This window comes from Rhinolophus sinicus, chromosome 16, assembly GCF_057876585.1.
Source record: "Rhinolophus sinicus isolate RSI-liver-muscle chromosome 16, RSI-T2T, whole genome shotgun sequence".
Classification (NCBI taxonomy): Eukaryota; Metazoa; Chordata; class Mammalia; order Chiroptera; family Rhinolophidae; genus Rhinolophus; species Rhinolophus sinicus.
Window position 1 is genome coordinate 43,413,735 of NC_142516.1, and position 21,316 is coordinate 43,435,050.

The 21,316-nt window shown below is 39.1% G+C and overlaps 1 protein-coding gene across 4 annotated transcripts in view; it reads left to right on the forward strand.

Moving 5' to 3' along the window:
- The first annotated feature begins 399 nt into the window (after positions 1–399).
- The window catches only part of TRPM6 (transient receptor potential cation channel subfamily M member 6), a 139,966-nt gene continuing 119,049 nt past the window's right edge, over positions 400–21,316 (forward strand). The window contains exon 1 of one of the 4 annotated variants that reach the window (XM_019736695.3): positions 400–1,556. In XM_019736695.3, coding sequence (XP_019592254.3) covers positions 1,524–1,556 — 33 coding nt within the window. In that variant the 5' untranslated portion in view covers positions 400–1,523. Of the gene's footprint in view, positions 1,557–20,085; positions 20,166–20,329; positions 20,672–21,316 lie in introns of those variants that run through there. The other 3 variants (XM_019736693.3, XM_019736694.3, XM_019736697.3) reach the window with 3 other exon arrangements.

The following is a 21,316-nucleotide window of genomic DNA, read 5'->3' on the forward strand; positions in this document are numbered from 1 at the left end:
TCCAGCCACCTTATTGAGTACTTTTATTTCTGCTACTACACTTTTAATTTTTAAGAGTTTTTGTTTATTCTCAGAATATTCCCTTTAAAATAATAATCCTAGTCTTGTTCATGGAATCAATATGTTCCTAATTCTCTAAGGATAGGAATTATTTCTTTCAGGAAGATTTTTTTCTCCTTACTTTGTCTTTTTTACACCTATTAAATATTTTTTAATAACTAGTTAAATTTATTTAGAATCATTTTACAGCATTGAAAGAGTTCAAACTTGCTTAATTTAGTGGTGGTAATGGGCGAGGAGGGAAATGCAACTGAGTTTCTAAAAGAAATTTGGCAATTTGTGTAAATACCTCAGGAAGGATGGTAAGAACTCTTGGTCATCAGGCTACTTCCAAATCAGCAATTTAAGGGCTATGAGGAAAGTGAAGTTTGTAGCATTAAAAAACACAATGGACAACTAGTTCTAAAGATATTCAACACTGTATTTGAGACCCAGGATTGACTTTCCTTGGCCATTTGCCAGGAAATGTACTATCTACTTTGCCCTGTTGGTGGAGTGGAATTCCACCTAACAGAAGCCATACGTATGCAATGTCATCACAGGCTCCTGTTCACAAGAAAGACACTGCATGGAAGATTATCTAAGTAAATCTCTGCCTTTTATTTCTCATATCTGGGTGAGATTTTTTTTTTTTTACTTCTTCATTTCTGATGAAGAAACGATCGTGTAGTAGTTGGTATTAATAACAATCATTTAAAGAAAAAAACAATTTGATGACTTTCTAGTGCCTCCAAGTTATGTACACCTGTTAATTAGTTCTTGCCCGTTTTTTCCAGGTCTTTGGTTTCCAAAAGAGTGAGAACCGGCAGTTCAAAAAGACACTGACTGAAATTTTTAGATTCAAGCATAGTTGGGAAGAGAGCAAGGCTGGGGGAACACAGAAATACTCACAAAGCTTTGGAAGAAAAAGGGTCTAAGTGATAATCCATCTTTTAAGGTGGGGCACAGAAATGAAAAGTAAAAATAAAACCTTTTATAACAACAGTTCAGTAAAAATAATCACTAACGAAGTTGGCAGAGGTTCTGAATACATTTTCACTTGAAATAACCTCACACTGAAGTTGAGCTCTAAGCCCTACCTGCACGCTGAACCCCACCTCAGGAGGATAGTGGATTCACGACACACATGCCCGGGTTGACAAAGTTCCTGCCGCCCCCCGCAGAGTTCCTGCAGCTGGAGGGCTCAAGCAGATGACGACAGGGGTGTTAATCATTTCCCGGACCAGGCAATCTTAGTCACGAGGTCCTGCTTAAAGTGAAATCACCATCTCTGGTTTAAAAACAGCCAGAAACTTTTTACTTAGCTCGTGTTGCAATTTCTCCATTTCAGGTTAAGCACATGGAAATTTGTTTGGCAATTCTTTTTACGGCACTATTTCCATTAGTTGCTCTCAGAAACTGGAGTTTATCTGATTGTATGGTAGATGAAAACTTCAGGATAAAATTCAATGGCCTAAGGCTGAATGAAGTTTACCCTGGCTGTGGTTATGAAGAGGGTAAGTGAATGAACCTTTTTGTCGTTCTTGTATTTTCTCATATGCCAGATTTTATACACCATAAAATGAAAAAGGTAAAATCTTGCAATTACAGTTAGTCGTTTAGATTTGCTTGATGATTGTTTTTAAGTGATCACAGGCCAAAACCATGAAATTAAAACACGCAATTAAGGATACATGACAAATAAAATTGCTGCAGTTTCCTCCTGAAAAAAAATATTTTTATTAATTAAACAACTTATTTAATTAATTAAGCTGCCATTGAAATTTATTTATTTATTTATTTATTTATTTATTTATTTATTTATTGCATTGGTGGAACAGAAAGAACACCAACTGAACTGTTCAATAAATAGACGAGACAATTTTATGTGAATGAAAAGACAAATAATTTTGATTATTGGAAATAGCCAGTTAGGGACTGGATGGACCGACCATCTGGAGGTAGACTTCAAATGTCAAATAATCCTGGTTCTAATAGAAATACTGTTTCATGGCTGTGTGTTTCTATTCAGCAAGATAATTTTTTTTGTTTTTTGAAATCTATCTGAAGCAGTAATAACAGTTTTAGAAATGAAACTGCTATCAATATTTCAATTATTGTCTTTCTTAAAAAGGAAAATGATATTTGGGTATAATAGAAGGAATTTCATTAGAAGAATACTGACTGTTTTTGCCCATTTCAATTGTGGTGACCTTTAATTTCAAGAAAAATACAAATTTCTCTTCTTTGAGCCTAGAACAGAGCTGGGTACATAGAAGATTTTATGGAAATAACTTGATTATTTATCTGTTTTTTAATTTGCACTTATATTAATGGATTTCAGAATATATTTTCTAGTCATTTGTGTAAAATCTTATTAAGTACTCAATAAGGCAGTGATGAATAAAAAAGGAAGTAGATAGGGTTTTTTACCTGAAAGGAATTTAATTCACATCTTTTCCACTATGGATCAATGCATTCCATTTTGGAGAACTTTAATTAACACTTCTGAGTGTTTGAAAAATTATAGAAATGACATACATTTTTTTACAACAACACTGCTCATTGTGAAAACCTGGAAACAACCAAATGTTAATGAACAGGACAGTGGTTAAATACAATGGACTATGACATACCTCATAGAAAGAATGAGGTGAATTTGTATCTATTAACATGAAACCAATCCAAGTTATTTTGCTAAGTTTAAAAAGACAAGTTTCAAAAAATAATAAGTATAGTATAATCTTATTTTTTTATAAAAACAAATAAATACCAGTATCTACATTTATTAATACAATGTCTGTAAGAATATACACCAAACCATTTACAGAGGCCATTTTGGGGGGTTGAACGAGAACGTTTACTTTCTGCTTTGTAGACACTAGAATGGAACTGGTAGGGATGTTGTTTTATATTTACTGCTAAAATCTCAGTATATAACAGTGTCTAGCACATAATAGGCATGCAATAGTGTTGCATGAAGAAAAGAAAGAAGGCAGGCAGGAAGGAAGGAATGGAGGAAGGGATTTTTGCAGTCTTCACATTTTAAAAAATTAGCATAGTTAATTTGCAAACAGATAAAATCCACAAAGTATCTTATTTTTTTAGTTAAAAAATTATTTAGAATAACTTCCAAAGCTGCTAATGTCTCTTCCCCTCTTGTTAGCTCTTCTTTCCCATTTTTTGCAACACTTTCCCAGCTAATTTTGGTTCAAAGGAAAATGGAAATGTTATGGTGTCTGTGCTCACTTAAGATTTTCTGCACAGGCATCTTAGTTTGGGTTTGATGTCCATCCTCAGGAATTCATGCATCCAACAGCCTAGATTTCTGTTCATCTCTTTATGTGCATGCCATCATTCCAATTTGATGGCAAACCTTGGTGAATAAACACCCTGGCTTATGACCCTTTCTGTCCTCAATACCGAGCATAGGGCCTCACACTCAGTAGGGGGATGGTTTTGTTGCTGGCTCTTTTTCCACAAACATTTGTGCAGTCCTTAAAGATGGTGTACCACTGTAATTCCTTCTCCTAGGGCAAACATTGTATACAAAAGTACTCATTACATGTTTGTTGAATGAATAATTAGGGCGTGACTGGCACATATTGTCTGTGTACACGGGTGATTGGATTTGGTTCCAAGGGAGATGACAGGAGGTTGTATTAGTTTGTGATTGTTTTGGTTGCCAATGACAGAACAGGTGAGTAGAATTGGCAGAAGCAGAAGCAGGGAATTTATTGGTTCACATAGCAGTTTAATGGTGCACCTGGCTTGAGAAATAGCTAGACACTGTGGCTCAAATGATCTCTCTCTCTTTGTTCATTTTTCTCTTATTATGTTTTCAGACAAGCTTGCTCTTTGTGGTTATAAAATAGCTGCCAGAACCTCCAGGAACCATATTCTTTTAGATTGCAATCCAGTAGTGGAAAAAAGTATGTCTTTCAGCAATCCTAGAAAACTAAATCATGACACTTACTCAGAGTTGACCAATGCTAACTGTAGCTAGGAGAGTTCATATACTGGTTTCAAAAGCTTTTAGGGTCAGAGGCAAGCCTCAAGCAGGCCAGGTGGATTGAGATTGAGGGAGAGGTGGCTCTCCAAATAAAAATCAAGGCTGTTGCCATAAGAAAGGGCAATGGATGCCAGATAGTTAAACAACAAATGTCAAATGCAAAAGAAGATGATTATTTCATGCTCTTTTTTCCACTGTCCTTAACATAAATATATCAAAATATGAGTAATATGCAAGAACTCAATCAACTCTAATTCTATAAGGATGTGCCTATAGGTACTAACAATTAAAAAGGAGTCAGACGCAAAGATGGAAGACGAGGCTTCTGAATTGATTGAAGCCAGAGTCCTAGTCTAGAGCAATGACTCTCAAATTTGATGCATACTGAAATTATCTGGGGATAATTCTGATGCCCAGGCCACTTTTTATAACACTTATATCATAATGTCTAATGCTGGGACCCAAGCATCTTAGGCTCCCAAGTACTTTTAGGCTCCCAGGTGTATTGTGTCATAGCCAAGTTTGAGAACCAGTGGTCAAGAGAGGTATCAGAGAGGATTTAGAATAATTCTAAAGATACCTGAAGCTGTGCCTTGGCTATAATAGATCCTCAATAAATATCTGATGATTTGATTTGAAGGAAGAAAAGAAGGTGACTGGGCAAAGGGGTGGGGCATATTTGTGAACTGTCTCCTGTTTGATTTTCAATATACGTTTCTCACTTGATCTTCATAGTCAGGATTTCAAAAAAGACAAACTTCATTTACAGTGATAAAATAGAGGTTTAAAAAAGCTAAAGTAACTTGCCAAAAGACCAACCAATGAGTAAAACAGGTTTGATGGGTTTCAAATGACATATTCTTTCACAATATTACAATTGCAGATATCAGACGGGTTTAAAAGTAAACTCACTATGTTGTACACCTGATACTAATACAATATTGTATGTCAACTGTCATTGAAAAAAAAAATTTTTAATAAATAATTACAGTTCCTATCCATTTATATAACTTATGAAGTGATCACCCTAATAAATCCAGTACCCATCTGACACTATACCTAGTTATTACAATGCTACTGACTATATTCTATGCTATACGCTATATCCCTATGATTATTTTGTAATTACCAGTTGTATCTCTTAATCCCCCTCCCCCTTCATCCATCTCCCTAATGTGTCCCATCAGGCAACCATCAAAATGCTCTCTATATCTAAAAAAAAAAAAAAAAAAAAAAAGTAAACTCAGATGTTGAGTGTAGCAACTAAAGTTACCTTACTAAAGAATAGAGTATGGAGCAGATATGAAGGCAGTGCTGAAAAACAGACAAAAGTGGAATCATCTATTGCACGAGTTGGCAAACTAGGGCCCATAGGCCAAATCCGGCCCACCGCCTGTTTTTATAGGTAAAATTTTATTGGAACACAGCCACATTCATTTGTTTATGAGTTGTCTATAGCTTCTTTTGCACTACAATGGCAGAGCTGAGTAGTTGTGAAAGGGACCATATGGCTTATAAAGCCTAACATATTACCACCTAGCACTTTGTAGAAAATGTTTGCCAACCTGTGACCTAGAGTTTGTTTTCATGTGATCAGTAATTCTGAGAAGGGATGAGATTGCTATTACCATTCCGGGGCTGATGATAATTCTTGTGGCTGTATAAGTAGAACTCTCCAAGCTTCTATACATTCATTCAATCAGTCTATAAACATTTATTAAGCATCTACAAAGTGCCAGATACTCTGAACTCAGTTAAAATACAGTGCAATAAATAGGATAACAAAATATGGTAGCTTCTGTCTCTGACTCTAGGCAAGGGTTTGGTTCTCTTTTTGCTCATCACTGTAGGCTCAGTCCCTAACAGAGTGCCCTGTAGGCAATAGGGGATCACAAAACATTTGATTGATGAACTAATGATCAATTAATATGATACGGGCAATCAAAGGATACCCAAGGAACAAACCTAACCCAAACGCTGATGGGATGAGGTCACGTTATAAAGCTGAAGAAGTGGAAGAGGTGAAAAGAGAAAAGGCTGAAAACAGAGATGCCAACAAAGAGGAAGGGGCTTTAGTAGGAATTCAGTGGACCTGCCTTGGACAAGGTCAGTCATTGTGGAGCGGGAGAAAAGAGAACTATGATCCTGAGCATTATTTCGTGGGAGATTTGATGTGCTATATAACATAGAAAAATCTATCCAGTTCCTGACTCAAAATCCTCCAGAAGCTTCCTGCTGCCTCTAGGATAGAATTAAGATTCCTTGATGAGGCCTTCAAGCCTTCTATGACTATTCTCTGCTGATTCGATCTTATTGCCCTTGCATCCTTACCTCAGTTTCCATGTATGGTTATTTGTAGAAGTAACATTAAATGAGAATCAAAAAAGGAAAGTGTGTAGTATGTAATAGCTACATTATCTGAGAATGTAGATACGGTACAACTATTTAAAAAGGGGAATTATGGTAGCATGTGCAAAAAGTTTTTTAAATGGTTTTTAGAAATTGTAATGATTGGTGGTAGTATTGGAATTATTTCTGAGACTGTTGTGTCTTTGTGTGGGATAAAGCAAATTACTAATTAATGGATAGTTAATTTTATTGTCCCTGACCTTGAGAGCCAGGATTCTTCATGTAGTAGAATCAGATTTAATATAAAAGAAGTTACATAAAAATATTTAATCCTGAATCTGAATTGGAAATTTAAGTATAACTCACAAGGGATATTTTATCCCTCTACTGAAAAGCTCTAGAAATAATGACAAACCATGCACCCATGGATGGCAACCAGACTGTGGTCTTTCTCAAGACCATTTCCAATAAAATAAACAAGGACTTCCTGGAGAAATAGCAAATTCTAGTTTTGGAGCAGGAAATTAAGAAAACCCTGGGATCGCTTCCCATTTCAGATTGCAGAGAAGCTATTAAAGACGACTAAGATTATGTCAAATAACTCAGGAAACAATTTGAGGAGCCCCCACTAACCAAATATGGGACAAATTGAGTGTCAATAACAATAAGAATTGCAATAGATTGCAAATTAGTTATCTATTGCTGTGTAACAAATTGCCCCAAAGCATTGCTTAAAGCCACACCGTTTCTGAGAGTCAGGAATCCAAGAGCAGCTTAATTGGTAGTTCTGTCTCAGGGTCCCTGATGAGATAGCGGTCAGGATGTCCACTGGGAATTGGTTCATTTGAATCTGGGCACGGAAGATTCACTTGGGAAATTACATGGCTCTTGGCAAGAGGCTTCAGTTCTTCACCATATGGGCCTCTCCAGACGGCTGCTTACAACGTGGCTTCCCTCAGAGTGAGTGTAGAGAGCTAGTAAGAGCAGTCCAGTAAGTGAGCACCAAAGATGGAAGCTGCAGACTTTTATAATCTAATCTCGGAAGTGACATACCAACTCTTTTGCTGTAATTTATTCGTTACACAGACCGACACTTTGAACAATTATACAAGCATGTAAATTCCAGAAGGCAGGGATCATTGGGGGGCCATCTTAGACTTTGACTCCCACAGTCTGATACCCATCAGCTATGCTTAAATCCATGAGTTCACAATTTAAAAAAAAAATTTTTTTTAATCATCTCACTGATTGGTCTCCTTTTGTGGATGACAGAGAACCATATATTATCTTGAAAACTGAGGAAAGGAAAGAATCAAAGTTCTCCTGTATAAACTGTAGCATTGGGTAACAAAAGAGTAGATGAGTGGAAGACTCTTCTTATAAAATTATTTCAGCTAATAAAGTGAAATGATAGGATTGGAATATTACCGTATTGCAATCCCCAATAAGTTAATGAACTTAGGCATTGAACATGAAATGCTGCTGATAATGAAGAACTAAAATCAGACATTATGTGTCATCTGATGAAAGAACACACCACCACCTAGATCTTGCCAAATGGTCTGATCAATTCTCTGGATTCAGCTGTCAATTTGCAGGAAAAGTGATAGGAGGAACATGTTGAACTATACTATAAATGTGCAATCAGCAAAATCCAGACTAGGAGAAATCTCTGTAGGTTAAATGGGCTGGGTTATTCAGTAGAAAAAGTGTAAGGAAAGAACGGATGGAGAACCTACACTTTATTAGAAACAGAAAAGATTTTTTTTAAATGGGCAAGACTACAGAAGCTAGGAATACATGGTTGGTAAAATTATAAAGAAGTGCAAGCAAGTTATTAAAGCCAGGTTAGTGGAAAGAAATGATTAATATAAAGATAGTGGTTACTTTGGAGCACAGGACAGGATGTGATTGGGGAAGAGCATGTAAGAAGCTTTTGGGTTCTGGCAAAGTTTTATTTCTTGACCTGGTAGGTAGTAATAAGAGTGTTTACCTTATAATAATTCACTAAAACATTAATTTGTTTTATGTAGTTTTGTTTTTTTAATCTGTGTTTTATTTTATAAGATAAAAAGCAATATTTCTAAAGGTAATACATGAATGTGGTAAAATATTCAAACAGTGGAAAAATGTGTACAATGAAACGCAATCTTCTTCGCAACCCATCTGCTAGTCCTTCAGTTTTCTTCACCAGAGATAGCTGTTGACACCTGCTTCTTGTGTATCTATCCAGGGAGATTTCATGCATATAAAGCACATGCAAATACATGTGTGCATATTATATATGTATATGTGTGTACATGTGTAAATAAATACATAAAAATATAAAAGTATATAAATAAATATATATAATTCCCTCTCTCATTTTAAAAGCACAAATGGCAAAATTAGAATACCACGCACCTACTCTGATCTTTGTTTTTCACTAAATATTTTGTTTTATAGATTGTTCTGTATCACATAGGGCCACATTGGATAAACAATTATAGTTAGTCATTCTTTCCAGGCTACAACCAACATATTTTAACTTGTAAATAGCAGTTTAAGTAAACAGGTACTTTTTCTAAGAATATACTCTATTAAATCAATAGATATATTTCTAATTTCTCAGTGTAGAGATACCATTCGTATTTGTTTGAAGGTTCACATTCCTCGTAAAGTTTAAAATTGACCTGTTCTGGTTTTCACCCAAGTTTTCAGCTTAAACAAACCTGCTCAGCTCTAATTCAGACAAGATTACGTGGAAGAAAGGTGGATTCCGGAGTTAGCGAAGTGCTTCTTCAGCATTTTCCTCAGTGAACTGCAGAAATATTTTATGGCAAGTGTTAAAACAACACACCTGTGATTAACCTTTGTGCTTCTCAGTTGATAACTGCCTGTTCATGGTAATAACTAGGATGAAAGGAGACAAATATGCTGTCTTCTACAGCCTTTAAACTCTAATCATGGGATAGTAAATGTTTTCTGGGTTACAATTATAGTCTGTTAAAAGAAAGGAAAAACTTGGTCAAGGGTTTTAACTCTCTTTATTTCCTTTAATGTTTTTTGCTTTTTCAGTAACTTAAGTAGTGTTTATCGAGTACTTACCATGCATCAGCCATGCAGAGCCATGAGGTAAAGACAGAGAGAGCTCACAGCCTTGCTTGGGAGTCATAATATATACACATAGGAATGAGCTATTGGATAAGACAGTATTATACAGTCTATGTTGTTAAGTCACAATATATAAAACATGTGTAAATATATGCAATACATATGTAAATATACATGAATGCTAAGTGCTGTGGCACAGATCATTGGAAACCAGGCACGATACAGTGTGGAAATGATGTGAAGGGCCAGTAAGCCAAACCAGTTGGAAATTGATGGGAATCTGGTTGTCAGGTAAGACTCTGTGCTGTAGAAATGTGTAGAGCTGAGTTTTTCTTTTGAAATAATGATGGATGGACTCACAGAAAGTAGCAAAAATAATACAAAGAGGTCTCCTGTATCCTTCACCCAGCTTCTCCCAATGGTAACACCTAACATAATAATACAGTATCAAAACCAGCATATTAGCGTTGGGACAATCTCCAGATCTTTTTCAGATTTCAGCTGTTTTATAGGCACACATGGAGCTGAGTTTTGATAAATGAGTTCAACAGGCAAAGAAGAGGAATGAGGAAAAACTAGAGATAAGCAAAGCTTTGAAGAACTGTCCTCTCCTTGCTCTTTCAATTCTTGGCCATTCTACATAATCCTATGTAAATTAACCACACTGCTTTCCTCACCAGGTGTGGGTTTGTTACCCTCCTCTTTACAAATGTTACACAAGCACTTACCCCTGTTCTCTTATACCAGTGATCCAAACATAGGCAGTCTCCCTCCTAGAAATCATTTATTTTCTATAAGTTAGTTTGTAAGTAAGTCATTTGGAACCCAGAACAGATTTTCACATGGAAACAGAGGTACGTAGGTTATGGGTTCCCTGGCCTATCTCCAGGCCTATGAAACTCATAATGTAACTATTCTCTATAGAGAGCAATATTTATCATACTATTCATGGTGGATGTGGTGGTTAGGGAGGAGGCATGTCTTCCATCGCAGATGGACTCCTGTCTTAATAGGAACCATTCTGTTGCTACAAGCTGCCACTCAATACAGTGGGTAACATTAAAGGAAAGCCCTTTTTTGATGCTTTTAATTACACAAAGTAAAATCTTTTCCAATTCAAGTATTCACCCACTTAACTATCAGTTCTATAAGAAATGATATACGAAGTGCAAGACGGGGCTGCTGAGGAGAAATAGGCAGGGAGATACTGAAAAGAGAGCTTCTGGAAGAAATACAGCAGAATAATACAGGGGTTATCTCTGAGAGGTGGAATTACCAGTGACTCATGATTCATTCTTCATATTCTCTCACTCCAGTCCCCCATTCTCTCTCTCTCTCTCTCTCTCTCTCTCTCTCTCTCTCTCTCTCTCTCTCTCTCTCTTTCTTTCTCTTTCCCCCTCCCTCTCCCGTGTAACTTTCTGAATTCTCCAAATTTTCTACAACTAGGATGTATTGCTTTTATGATCTGAAAAAATTAGAGTGCTTCTGGAATGAAAGGGGTGCATGCACATTTTGAAGCAGTTCCTATGTGGTTGGAAGGAGAGGAGGGGGACTACAGTACAGTGTGCTCAAGGTAGAGGTGAGATGGTTTCTAGGTCCAGCAGCATTGGTAGGAGCCCTCCAAGCGCGCACAAGCACGAACGTGATTCAGAACTTTAGAGAGATGGGGTATCTACCCAGAGAAGGAACAGATGCTGAACTTTTTGTGGTTTCCCCAGTGAAATATGAGGCTACTGTTGATGCCTTCAGACAGGGTCCTGCCAGAGTCAAGAAAGGAGTCCATTTACTGCTAGGCCATAAGTCCCTTAAACACTGGGTTTATATCACCATTCCAGAAGGTTATATTGAAAACCCTGAACTTCCATTAAAGCCATATTGACAAATATCAGTCTCTACAAGTTCTTGAATGAAATCTGCTGTCAGTAAGTGCTTATCCCCAACAGGGGAAGAAAGAAGGGCAAGTATCCAGTATCTCTGAGTACTTTTGCTTTCAAGAGTGGGTGGTCCTGATAATGATTTTGGTCCCATGGTCATGATCACAGATCCTTTCCCATGTTTGCACAGAGTCTCAAACAGCAGAGATTGGGCTTTCTGGGTCCTCTGTGCTGTCCTAGATGGGACTTTAAGCCTGTAAAATTTATACATACTTCTGCCATGCCCTTTAGATATAGTTTACTGCCCACATGAAAATGTTTGTCTTCTAATCTCTGCTTATCACAGTGATAAGTTGTATTATTTGCAGTGGCAATCATTTCCTATTGTGGTTTTTGATTTCCATTATGCAATTACAATTTTGTGAAATATTTTATGGAAATATGAATATGATACTAATACGTGTGCCCTGTACATATACTCATGCTGGTTTACCCTGTAGATATACTCATGCTGGCCTAAGCATACTAATGCCATAAAAAATAAAATGCTTCAACTTGCTTATTCTTCATTTAAAAAAAAAAATCAGAATTCCTGAGCTGCAGAAAATATAGATTCTTAGCAATTTGCATCCATTTTCTGATAACTTTTAAAGTAAGAGAGGGCAATTTGGAGCAAGTATGATACTTTTGTAAAGAATAGAGATAACAAAGCTCCCACTTTAATGTAATTGGGTTGAATAAACATTTATGCATGCTGGACCATATAAATGCTAGGTTCTGCAAAAACAAGAAAGAAGCAGTTCCTATCTTTACAGGGTGTACAATCTAATCAAAACAGAACAAAAATCTGTGAAAGATTTTAAATGAATATCCCTTTTGTCTTTGCACCAAAGGAGGCCTGTTAATATTCAGAGGTACCAAAGTGATTGCAAAGAAACTTCTGGCTGAATGGAAATGGGTTGTGGGTGATGAGAGAGGTAGAATGACTATATAAACATGGACCCTTTTGAGAATAAAAGGGGGTGCTATTAATATTTATGCCTGTGCAAAAAGCATAATCTGGGTCCCTTTTAGGCCAACAGGGAGTTATGGTGCTCTTTGTTAAAAGATAGGATTTAGAAGAATTTCCATTAATCTAAATGGTAGGGAAGTGTATTAGTTTGCTAGGGCTGCCATAAATGGATGGCTTAAACAATGGACATTTTATTGTCTTGCAGTTCTGGAAGTTAGAAGTCCAAAATCAAGGTGTCAGCAGGGTTTGTGCCTTCTGAAGGCTGTGAGAGAAGCACCTGTTCCAGGCCTCTCTCCTTGGATTCTAGAAGGTTTTCTTGTGTCTTCATATCACCTCCCCTCTATGCATGTCTCTATGTCCAATTTGCCCTTTTTATAAGGACAGCAATGATTTATAGGAAGCAATCTCTGTTTTGGCCTGGATCTAGCTTGTGGGTCTGGCAGCAGTCATATCATGGAACAATCTTTCCTCTACACTCCACCCCTCGTGACTTAGAGTATTCACTTAGAGTATTTACTTCCAATCACATGCACCCCTCTCTCTTGCAAGGTGCCCTGAGTGGTCCACAAGGGGCTTCATGAGTAGATAGGTAGCTCATTTGGTTGCCAACTGACTGACCACAGTGGAGACACAGTCCATAGCAACAATATAGATATATGCAAAAAAGAAAAAAGAAAAAAAAAAAGACAGAAAGAAAGGCAAAAGAAGCAATCCAAGTTTAGCAACAGTTTTTTTCCATCATGCCCCCTAGGACCTGAACCAGTGTGTCAATCGGTTGTCTAGGGTTGGAGTTGGATCACTTAGAGTATTTACTTGAGTTTTTATATGTGCTAACAAAAAAGAAAGATTTACAGATTCTTCTGGTATAAAAACACAACATTCAATTTTCATGATAGTACAGGTGCCCCCTTGTAACCAGACACCACAGGAACAGCAGATGTCTAAGGTTGGAAAGACTAATATTTAGTAGGGACTTGAATTAGGAGGTCTTCTTCTTCTGTGACTATGACACTTGTAGTCTTATTTTTGGATGTTAATTTAGCTGCCACCTTGTGAATATGGCCAGGCTGTGTGGGTCATACACGTTGGCAAGGGGAGGTGGTGTTTTCTGGCCTGAGCAGGTGAATAGAGGGAAGAATATGTCAGACCAAGACCCCTACCTTCTCCCCTCTTTCAACAGTGCGTGTACAGATCCACATGTAGCTTGTCTCCATGGGTCCTGACTGCATTTGGATTACAGGATCCTACTGGAGATTTAGCCTCTCCATTCAGCAGAATGAAGTAACTGACCCATCTTGGCGGAACGTCCCATTGCAGATTCCAGTAAATGGTCCGTGTTCTGAGGACAATAGGGCTTAGTGCCTTCATTGTGATAGTTTGTTGACCCATGACAAGCGTCAAGACTGTTGCCGTGTCCTTTGTTTTCCACACCTTTACTGTATATTGAGTGATTCAGTCTGAGTTCCTACTCTGGCATATGGGACAATAGGCCCCATAGGTTGGTTTTATTTAAATGTATTAACACTTGGGAAAGCACCATATTCCACCTGGCCCAGGTAGGTTTTCCAGTGAGTCATTTTATCTGTTGCTCAAAAACACCATTTTCCCATCCCACCAGCCCATCTGCTTGTGGGTTTTAGGGGAGCTGGAATCTCCATTCAATATCACGTTCCTTTGCCCATTCTTGTACATCATGTCTTTTGAAATGTGACCTCTGGTCACTATCTATTTGACGGAGTACCCATACATAATACTTAGCTTTTCTAGTCCCTTTATGGTAGTGGCTTGATTAGCCTGCTGACATGGGAAGGCTTGAGTTAAACCAGAGGCAGTGTCAACACACACCTCCGCATATTTGTAACCCTCACTCAAGGGAAGGGAGCCTATGTATCAATTTGCCTGTCCCTTGGGGGCTTTCAGAGCTGCTCCCCTTAGCTGAAGCTCCAGCATCTCCTCCTTAGCTATGCACCATCCTACCTGGATGCTTTGGTGTCCACTTTTCCGATGTACCAAATCTGTTGTGTCCACTGACAGGTCAGTTACTAAAGTGTGTATTTTTGCGAACACATCTGCTTCCTGATTACCTAGAGCTATGGACACCTTATGGGCAGGGACAAGGAAAACAAGATTTGCATCAGGGTCTTGCAAGCGAGTCCAAATATCTTTCCACATTTCTTGTAACCATAGAGGTTTGTTCATGATCATCCACCCCGTTGCCTCCCTTGTCCAAGCCACAGAGTCAGTCCGTCTTGAATGGCCCAAATGTCAGTACACAAGGTCAGCAGCCAAGGTTCGTGCATGATTACCAACCAGACTACTCTTGACTTGGCCCATTGGCTACTATGATTTGTTCCTGTTTCCATCTAGATAGTTTCAGTGTGTGGTTGAATGGCAACTGCCATCCAAGTAGGCAGGTTGCCCCAGCTAGGGTCATCAGTGTACCAGTCTCCAGCCGGAAGTTTCCTTATTCCTTTACAGGTTGCAGGGGCCAACACGGGTTGAAGCAGGAGGTTCTACATATTCAACAGGGTCTAACAGTTTCTGCATTTCTGGAAACAGAGTATTCCTCTGTTGTAAATAGGCATGCTATTTAGTCAGCGAAGGAGCCTGAGTCATGGCAGAGGCTGGTAGGTGAAACATGTCAATCCACATGGGAAGTTCTTAAGAGACTCCACCTGCAGGAGCACTGTACACACTGCTAATAATTGCTGTTCTGTTGGCGTATCATATGATCTCTGCCCTCTTCCAGAGTTGGGACCAAAAATCCAAGGGGCAGTTGCTCCTTTGCTGTGTGTGTCATAATGCCCAGCCTACACCTTTCGAGGTTACTGAAACATTTAATTCAAATGGCAACCCCATGTGGGAGATTCCAAGAGCTTTAATCTGTTTGACCAGTATTTTTGCTTTCTCAACGGTAGCTTATTGTTTGGCTCCCTGATCCAATATAGATATATCACTTCTTAAGTAGGCGATATAATAGGCAAAGGCATTGTACTACGTGGGGTATAAAAGTTCGCCAATATCCCAGCATTCCCACAAAAGCCTATATACTTCTCTTACATTTTTTTTTTTTTTAATGGGATAGGCTTGTACTTTGTCTGACAGCCTCAGGGAAAATGCAAGTCTTACTCAACCTTACGACTCCCAAAAAGTTTACTGAGGACCTTGAATTTTCTGCAGATTCACTGCCCATCAGTTTTTGTTGTATGTGGTCCATTGAAAGGTTTTCTGTCGCAGACGCAAAGCTGATATATACAAGTGACAAAAACCAAGTTCCGGTTCAGTCAGTCATCCAAGTAAATTTTTAAAGAATGCTCATTATGTTCAAGGTGTGTGTAAAAAATACAAAAAACAAAGAACAATGGACCTTTATAGCCACACAGGCCTCTGTTTAAATTTTCATTGGCTTCACACCTGATGAGCTGTGACACAAGTGATACTCATGATAAAGACTTCTGACGCTTAAGTGAATCCTCAAAGAGATTTTGTGCAGAAAACACTGAGGAAAACAATGAGAAAATAAACTGGGTTACCTATTGCTGCACAACAAACAACTTCCAAATTTAGTGGCTTGAAATAACAAGTTGATTATGTCTCATGATTCCGAGGGTTGGCTGTGTGGTTCTGAGGGTTGGCTGGTTTCTCCAAGTGTCTTTCTCCCCAGGATGGTGGTCTCTGAGCAGTGGAGGGTGAAGGTCAAAGTTGCAAGGCTACTTGCGGCATAGGCTCAGTAACTTAAACCATGTCATTTTGGCTATAAGTCCGGCTCAGATTCAAGGTTGTGGAGATGAGACTGGGCCTCAGCATAGGAGGGCTTTTTGCAAAGTCACATTGTAAAATGGTATGCTGCTGGGATTGGAGGAGTTTGTGGTCATTGAACAAACTATAGTCTCAACTGTGTTTGTTTTCAAGAAGCTGAAGAAAATGGCATCTGTCAGCTTACCTGGCACTTTGTTACAGGCACTCAATCAATCTTAATATTCCTTCTTTCTTCTCTTCAAGAATCATTCAAAATTAAATGTGACGGTACAGTTCTGAAGGAGCTTAGGCTCAGTGTCAATGTTTGTAATGCACTTTTAAGGAGCACCCACAGCTGCCTGAAGCAACCCATGTAGGCTTGTGTAACAATCTTGTGTGATAAGGTGCCCAATTAAACTTGAATTTCACTTGATCTTAGCCAAAAGGCCGAGAGGCGATAAAACTTGAATTTCAGATAAACAATGAATAAATTTTTAGTATGTCTCTCCTTGTTAACAGTTTGGCATATATTCTTCTAGAACTTTCCTGTGACAATGTCGATGTAAAAATGTGCAAACCTGTAGAGAATTTATATAAAAACTTGTTTAAGCAAAAAAGAGGATATTTCCTAAAAGCAAGATCTGCATAGACTGAGAAAAATGTTTCAGAGAATGGCAGTTTACAGCTTCTTTTATGCATTTGGAATTAAGGAGGAAGTAAGGAAGATTACATGAAGGTGGAAAGCAAGGGGGGGGGGGATTGGTTTTCAGGATAGTTAACAGGATTATAGGCTTTCTTGAGGGTGGTTACTTTGAAAAAGGCATTTTGAAGGTGTGTTAACCTAGACACACAGAAACAAGGGACAGAGCTGGATTAAGGCAAAGATAAAGCCTTTACTATGTCTGGGGCATGACTACCCACCAAGATCTGCCCAGTTAGGAATTTATGATCAGATCACCCTGTGAGGTTACTTTCTGTAGAACCCCATATCTTTGTTCACACTACTTACACATGTAAGTTTTAAAAAATGGAATCATTTCCTAGTTGCTGTTTTCCCTTTCCACATCTGTACATTTAGATCTAATGCCTTCTTTTAAAAACTACATGCTGTTTCATGGTATGGTTTATTAACACAGTTTCTTTATCTAAATGTCCACTGATGGCTGTTTGGATTATTAGCAATCTTCATTACAAAGAGTGCTACTACATGTATCCTTATACGTGTATCTTTATGTATTTCTGAAGTATGAAGTACTAGGACTGGATTGTGATGAGAAAGGATACAGATCATTAAAATGCCCTGAATCCAGATCATTAAAATGCCTTCAAAAAGGCTGTCATTTAAAATTCTCTCCAGCAGTATTTGAGGGTTGCTATTTCTCTACTTTGCCAACCATGAATATTTTAATCTCTGCTTATGTGACAGGAAAAATATGTAATAATCTGTTTTCATAGCAAATAGAGAAACAAATTGGGAGCACAGTGCCACAGAAGCAATGAAGAAGAGAAAAATTTATTCAGCAAGCAGAAGAAAATATTGCTTTATTTCAAAAGGAAACTTGATTTGTAGCAGTTGAGGGGAATGAATGGATGGAACTCAAATTCAACACCCTGGGTTTGAATAGGAAAGTCTGAAAACAAGTAGTTATACAGGAATGGGTTGAGGAGAGCTGAATTTCAGTCCTCATTACTGGCAATATGCCTTTATCCGACTTCTTAAATGAGTAACTCATATCTTTCCCCGCTTGTGGAACTTACCCCACTTGTGGACTGCCCTCTAGGCTTATCATAGTTTCCATTACCCCCTTCAGATTACCACTGCCTTTATTTTGTTTCCTTTATTCTTCTGAAAGGAAAGTGGTGGCAATAAATCAGAGATGATAATGTACCATGATGGATTGGGCAAGAATTTTCCCATGGTGCCTTTCTTTACTTGGTGCAAAGACATAGAGCTATATATTTCTCTCTCTTTTTTTTTCTCCTGGGCTGTCCAGAGATCTTGGGAAGTATTACTGTGCAAAACTCTCAACAACCCTTGTCCTTGTCTAAATAAAGGCAACTGAAGTAAAACCAAATCCAAGCTTGAAACAGTTTTTTTCAGAACAATGCATACATTTGAAACTACCCTTTAGTGGCTTCCAATTGCTGGGACTCATTAAGATCTTTCCAAGTTAAAAAAAAATGTTGTTATACCAATTTTTCTCTACTGAAAAATCAGCTATTCCCCTCCATTCTGAAATCATTAAGTTGACTTTAAAAGTTGGAGCAGTATCTTAAAACCATGTTAAATCAGGAATAAGACATAATATCCATGGTAAAAAAAAAGGGAGGTCTAACAAAAAAGAAAACATAGGAGAAAAGAGTGGGAAGAGGAAGAAAGGGGTAGGGAGGGCAACAAATAAAAAAATAAAGCAGTGTTTCTGTTGACAAGTGTTACCAATGGTGCTCCAGGTACTGTTACAGTTTTGATTGTTTCTCCTCCTACAAACTCAAACTCCTTGCAGACTGGACAATGTCTTATTCATCTTTGTTTTCCCAGTGCCCAGTAGGATACTTGACAAACAATCTGTGTTCAGGAAGTATTTGTTGGCTTGAAACAAACCACACTGGACTGCTAATGAACATTCTAAAATTTAAATTTCATACCCAGTTTCTGGACATAGGTGTATTTATGGCCAGAAGACTTTTATAGACAAGCTTTTAAGTTGACTGATGCAATTGTGAAAGATACAGATTTCAGGGCCCCACCCAAGAAATTTCCGTACAGATGGTCTGGGTGGGTGGGGTCTGGGAATCTGCACTTCCAACAAATGCCTCAGGTGTTTTTGGTACAGCTTGGGAACCAAAGGCAGCTTACAAACTAACTCAATAGATGCCTTAAGCCTTGGAATTGCCCTAGTATTTTAAACTCTGTGCCTTGAAGCTTGATCTGAAAAGAATATATGACCACCCTAACATGTAAATTTACCAAAGAGATTAACCTAAGAGGTGGTAATCACAGTGCACCAAGAACCTGGGGTTCCAAATGTCTGGTCTTTGTGGGTCTGCACATTTCTGAGATCTCCCAGTCTCCAGTGCTGTGAGAGACCTAACGGGGAAGATGTATGGAGGAACACCAATCAAGAGGTGTTTACTTGGTTTTAGGGGGGCTTCTAAATCTGTTTAACTGCTTACAGATCATTAACATTTTAAAAGGGATAAGTCAAGAAGAGGAAAGGAGATTAAAGGTGTTGGAAGAAAAACAACAAAATGGTAATACACATATGAGATGGTCAAGTTTTCTGATAAAGAAATATTCGAAATGGGGGTGGGGAGGGAACTGCTAACAGCATCTACAAATGTGAGCTGACTGGGCACATATTTAGAATGGTCTAAATGGGTAGGTGCCCCTAATTTAAAGTCAATGATCAGGGGTGAATGGTTAGCGTTATTAATTACAACACTTGTAATAAGTGAGCATTACTTCTGCCAACATACTGGGATCCACCCATCCTCACTGATCACAGCCTTTATCAAGACTGCCTAGCCAGGGGAGCCCTCCAAAAATAACAGAAATCAGGAAAGCTTGTGTATGATATTTTATGGATTTCTTTGTTCAGTATAACCTCTGAGGAAGGTGGGTTTTTTTTTTACTATCACTCCCAGTGCACAGATAAGTGAACTCAGGCACAGAGGAGTCACTTGACACACCCAGTAATTCCTAGGTAGTAAAAGCAGTGCTGTTAGGTTACATCTCCCAAGGCCTCCCCGCAGCTAACTGACTCAACAAGCACAATACACCACCATAAAATATGTCTAGGATGAGGGTCGACATCCCATTTGACCCTCACTGTATTTCTTTGATCTACGCAGGAGGTGAATCACCTCCTTTCTACACAGGAGGTAACTGAGGCCAAAAGGTATTGTGACAAATGAACGGGGCTGTAAAAGGCAGCGTGTGGAGGTGGAGCCCAGATCTGACTCCACAAGTTAGAAGCTCAGATAAGGCTTTGGTAGCGGGGCCTGAGAGTCAAAGATGAAAGCCCTATCCACATTGGAGCGCTTACAGGTAAGCTGGACTGCAGGCGTCGGTAGGGCAATGGGCCTTAGGCGATTTACCAGATCTGAGCCCAGGGCCCTGGGTGGCTGTGGGTGGGGTTAGTTGCACCAGTATCTAACTAGGATCTAGAATAGCTAAGACTTACGAAATATCCTTCCAAAGCCCTCAGGTTTGCACTCTAGGCTGATTATCACATCTGAGAGTTCGGCTGGCTAACGTGGGGCATCTACTAAGGGGCAGATCCCCCAGCCCCCACTCCAGGGCCAGCGCAGAAGTGGGTCAGAGCCGACACCTAACGGGAGCCGGGGTTTCAGCTTAGGGTGGCGGGGACACTTCCAGAGGAGAAGGCAGCACTGTGGTTCCGCTCCCTGCCAGCGGCAGAGGAGGCCTTACGTGTCGTGAGCTGGGATCCGGGAGGAGAGAAGGTGCAGTTTGGAGTGGCCAGGGGCACGAACCCTTGTGCGTCCCCGCATGCCTCGCGCGAAATACCCGGAGCGATGAGAGTGCAGGTCAAGGTAAACACCGACCCCCATCCGCCGCTCCATCCCCTACCTGGCGCCACCGGGAACTCGCAGCCTCGAGTCCCGCGCGCGAGCTTCACTGCTGGCGCAGAGCTCAACAGGAAGTTCTGGAGGATTGGAGAGGGAGGGCGACCACGGCTGCTGGGGACACTTGGGAAAGAAGTGAGCTTGGCGAGTTAGGGAATGGACTGGAGACCCTGGCCATGTCTTGGTTTCTTCTAAAGCAGCCAAACCTCAACCTGGTTATCACTATTTTGTCTGGACTGGCACACACTATGTGTGAGTTAAGTACGATTTATTGAGCACATTGTATTTTAGGCAGAGTACAAGGTGCTTGACAAAGCGAGCTCGTTTCCTCATAGTAGTCCGGTTGTTAAGAGCACTTCTTTGGAGCCAGATCACCTGAATTAGCCTCCCATTTCCACCACTAGCTATAATCTTTGGCAAGTTACTTAACCTCTGTGCTTTGGTTTCTTTCTCTGGGGATGGGATGATATTTATAATTTGAAGATTAAATGAGATGCTATATATGCAATGCACTTAGAATAATGCCTAACATATTTAGCGGGTTGCAAGAGTTCCTGATTATTATTTAATCCTGGCAATAATCCTATGAGATCTACGTATCATTTGCACCCC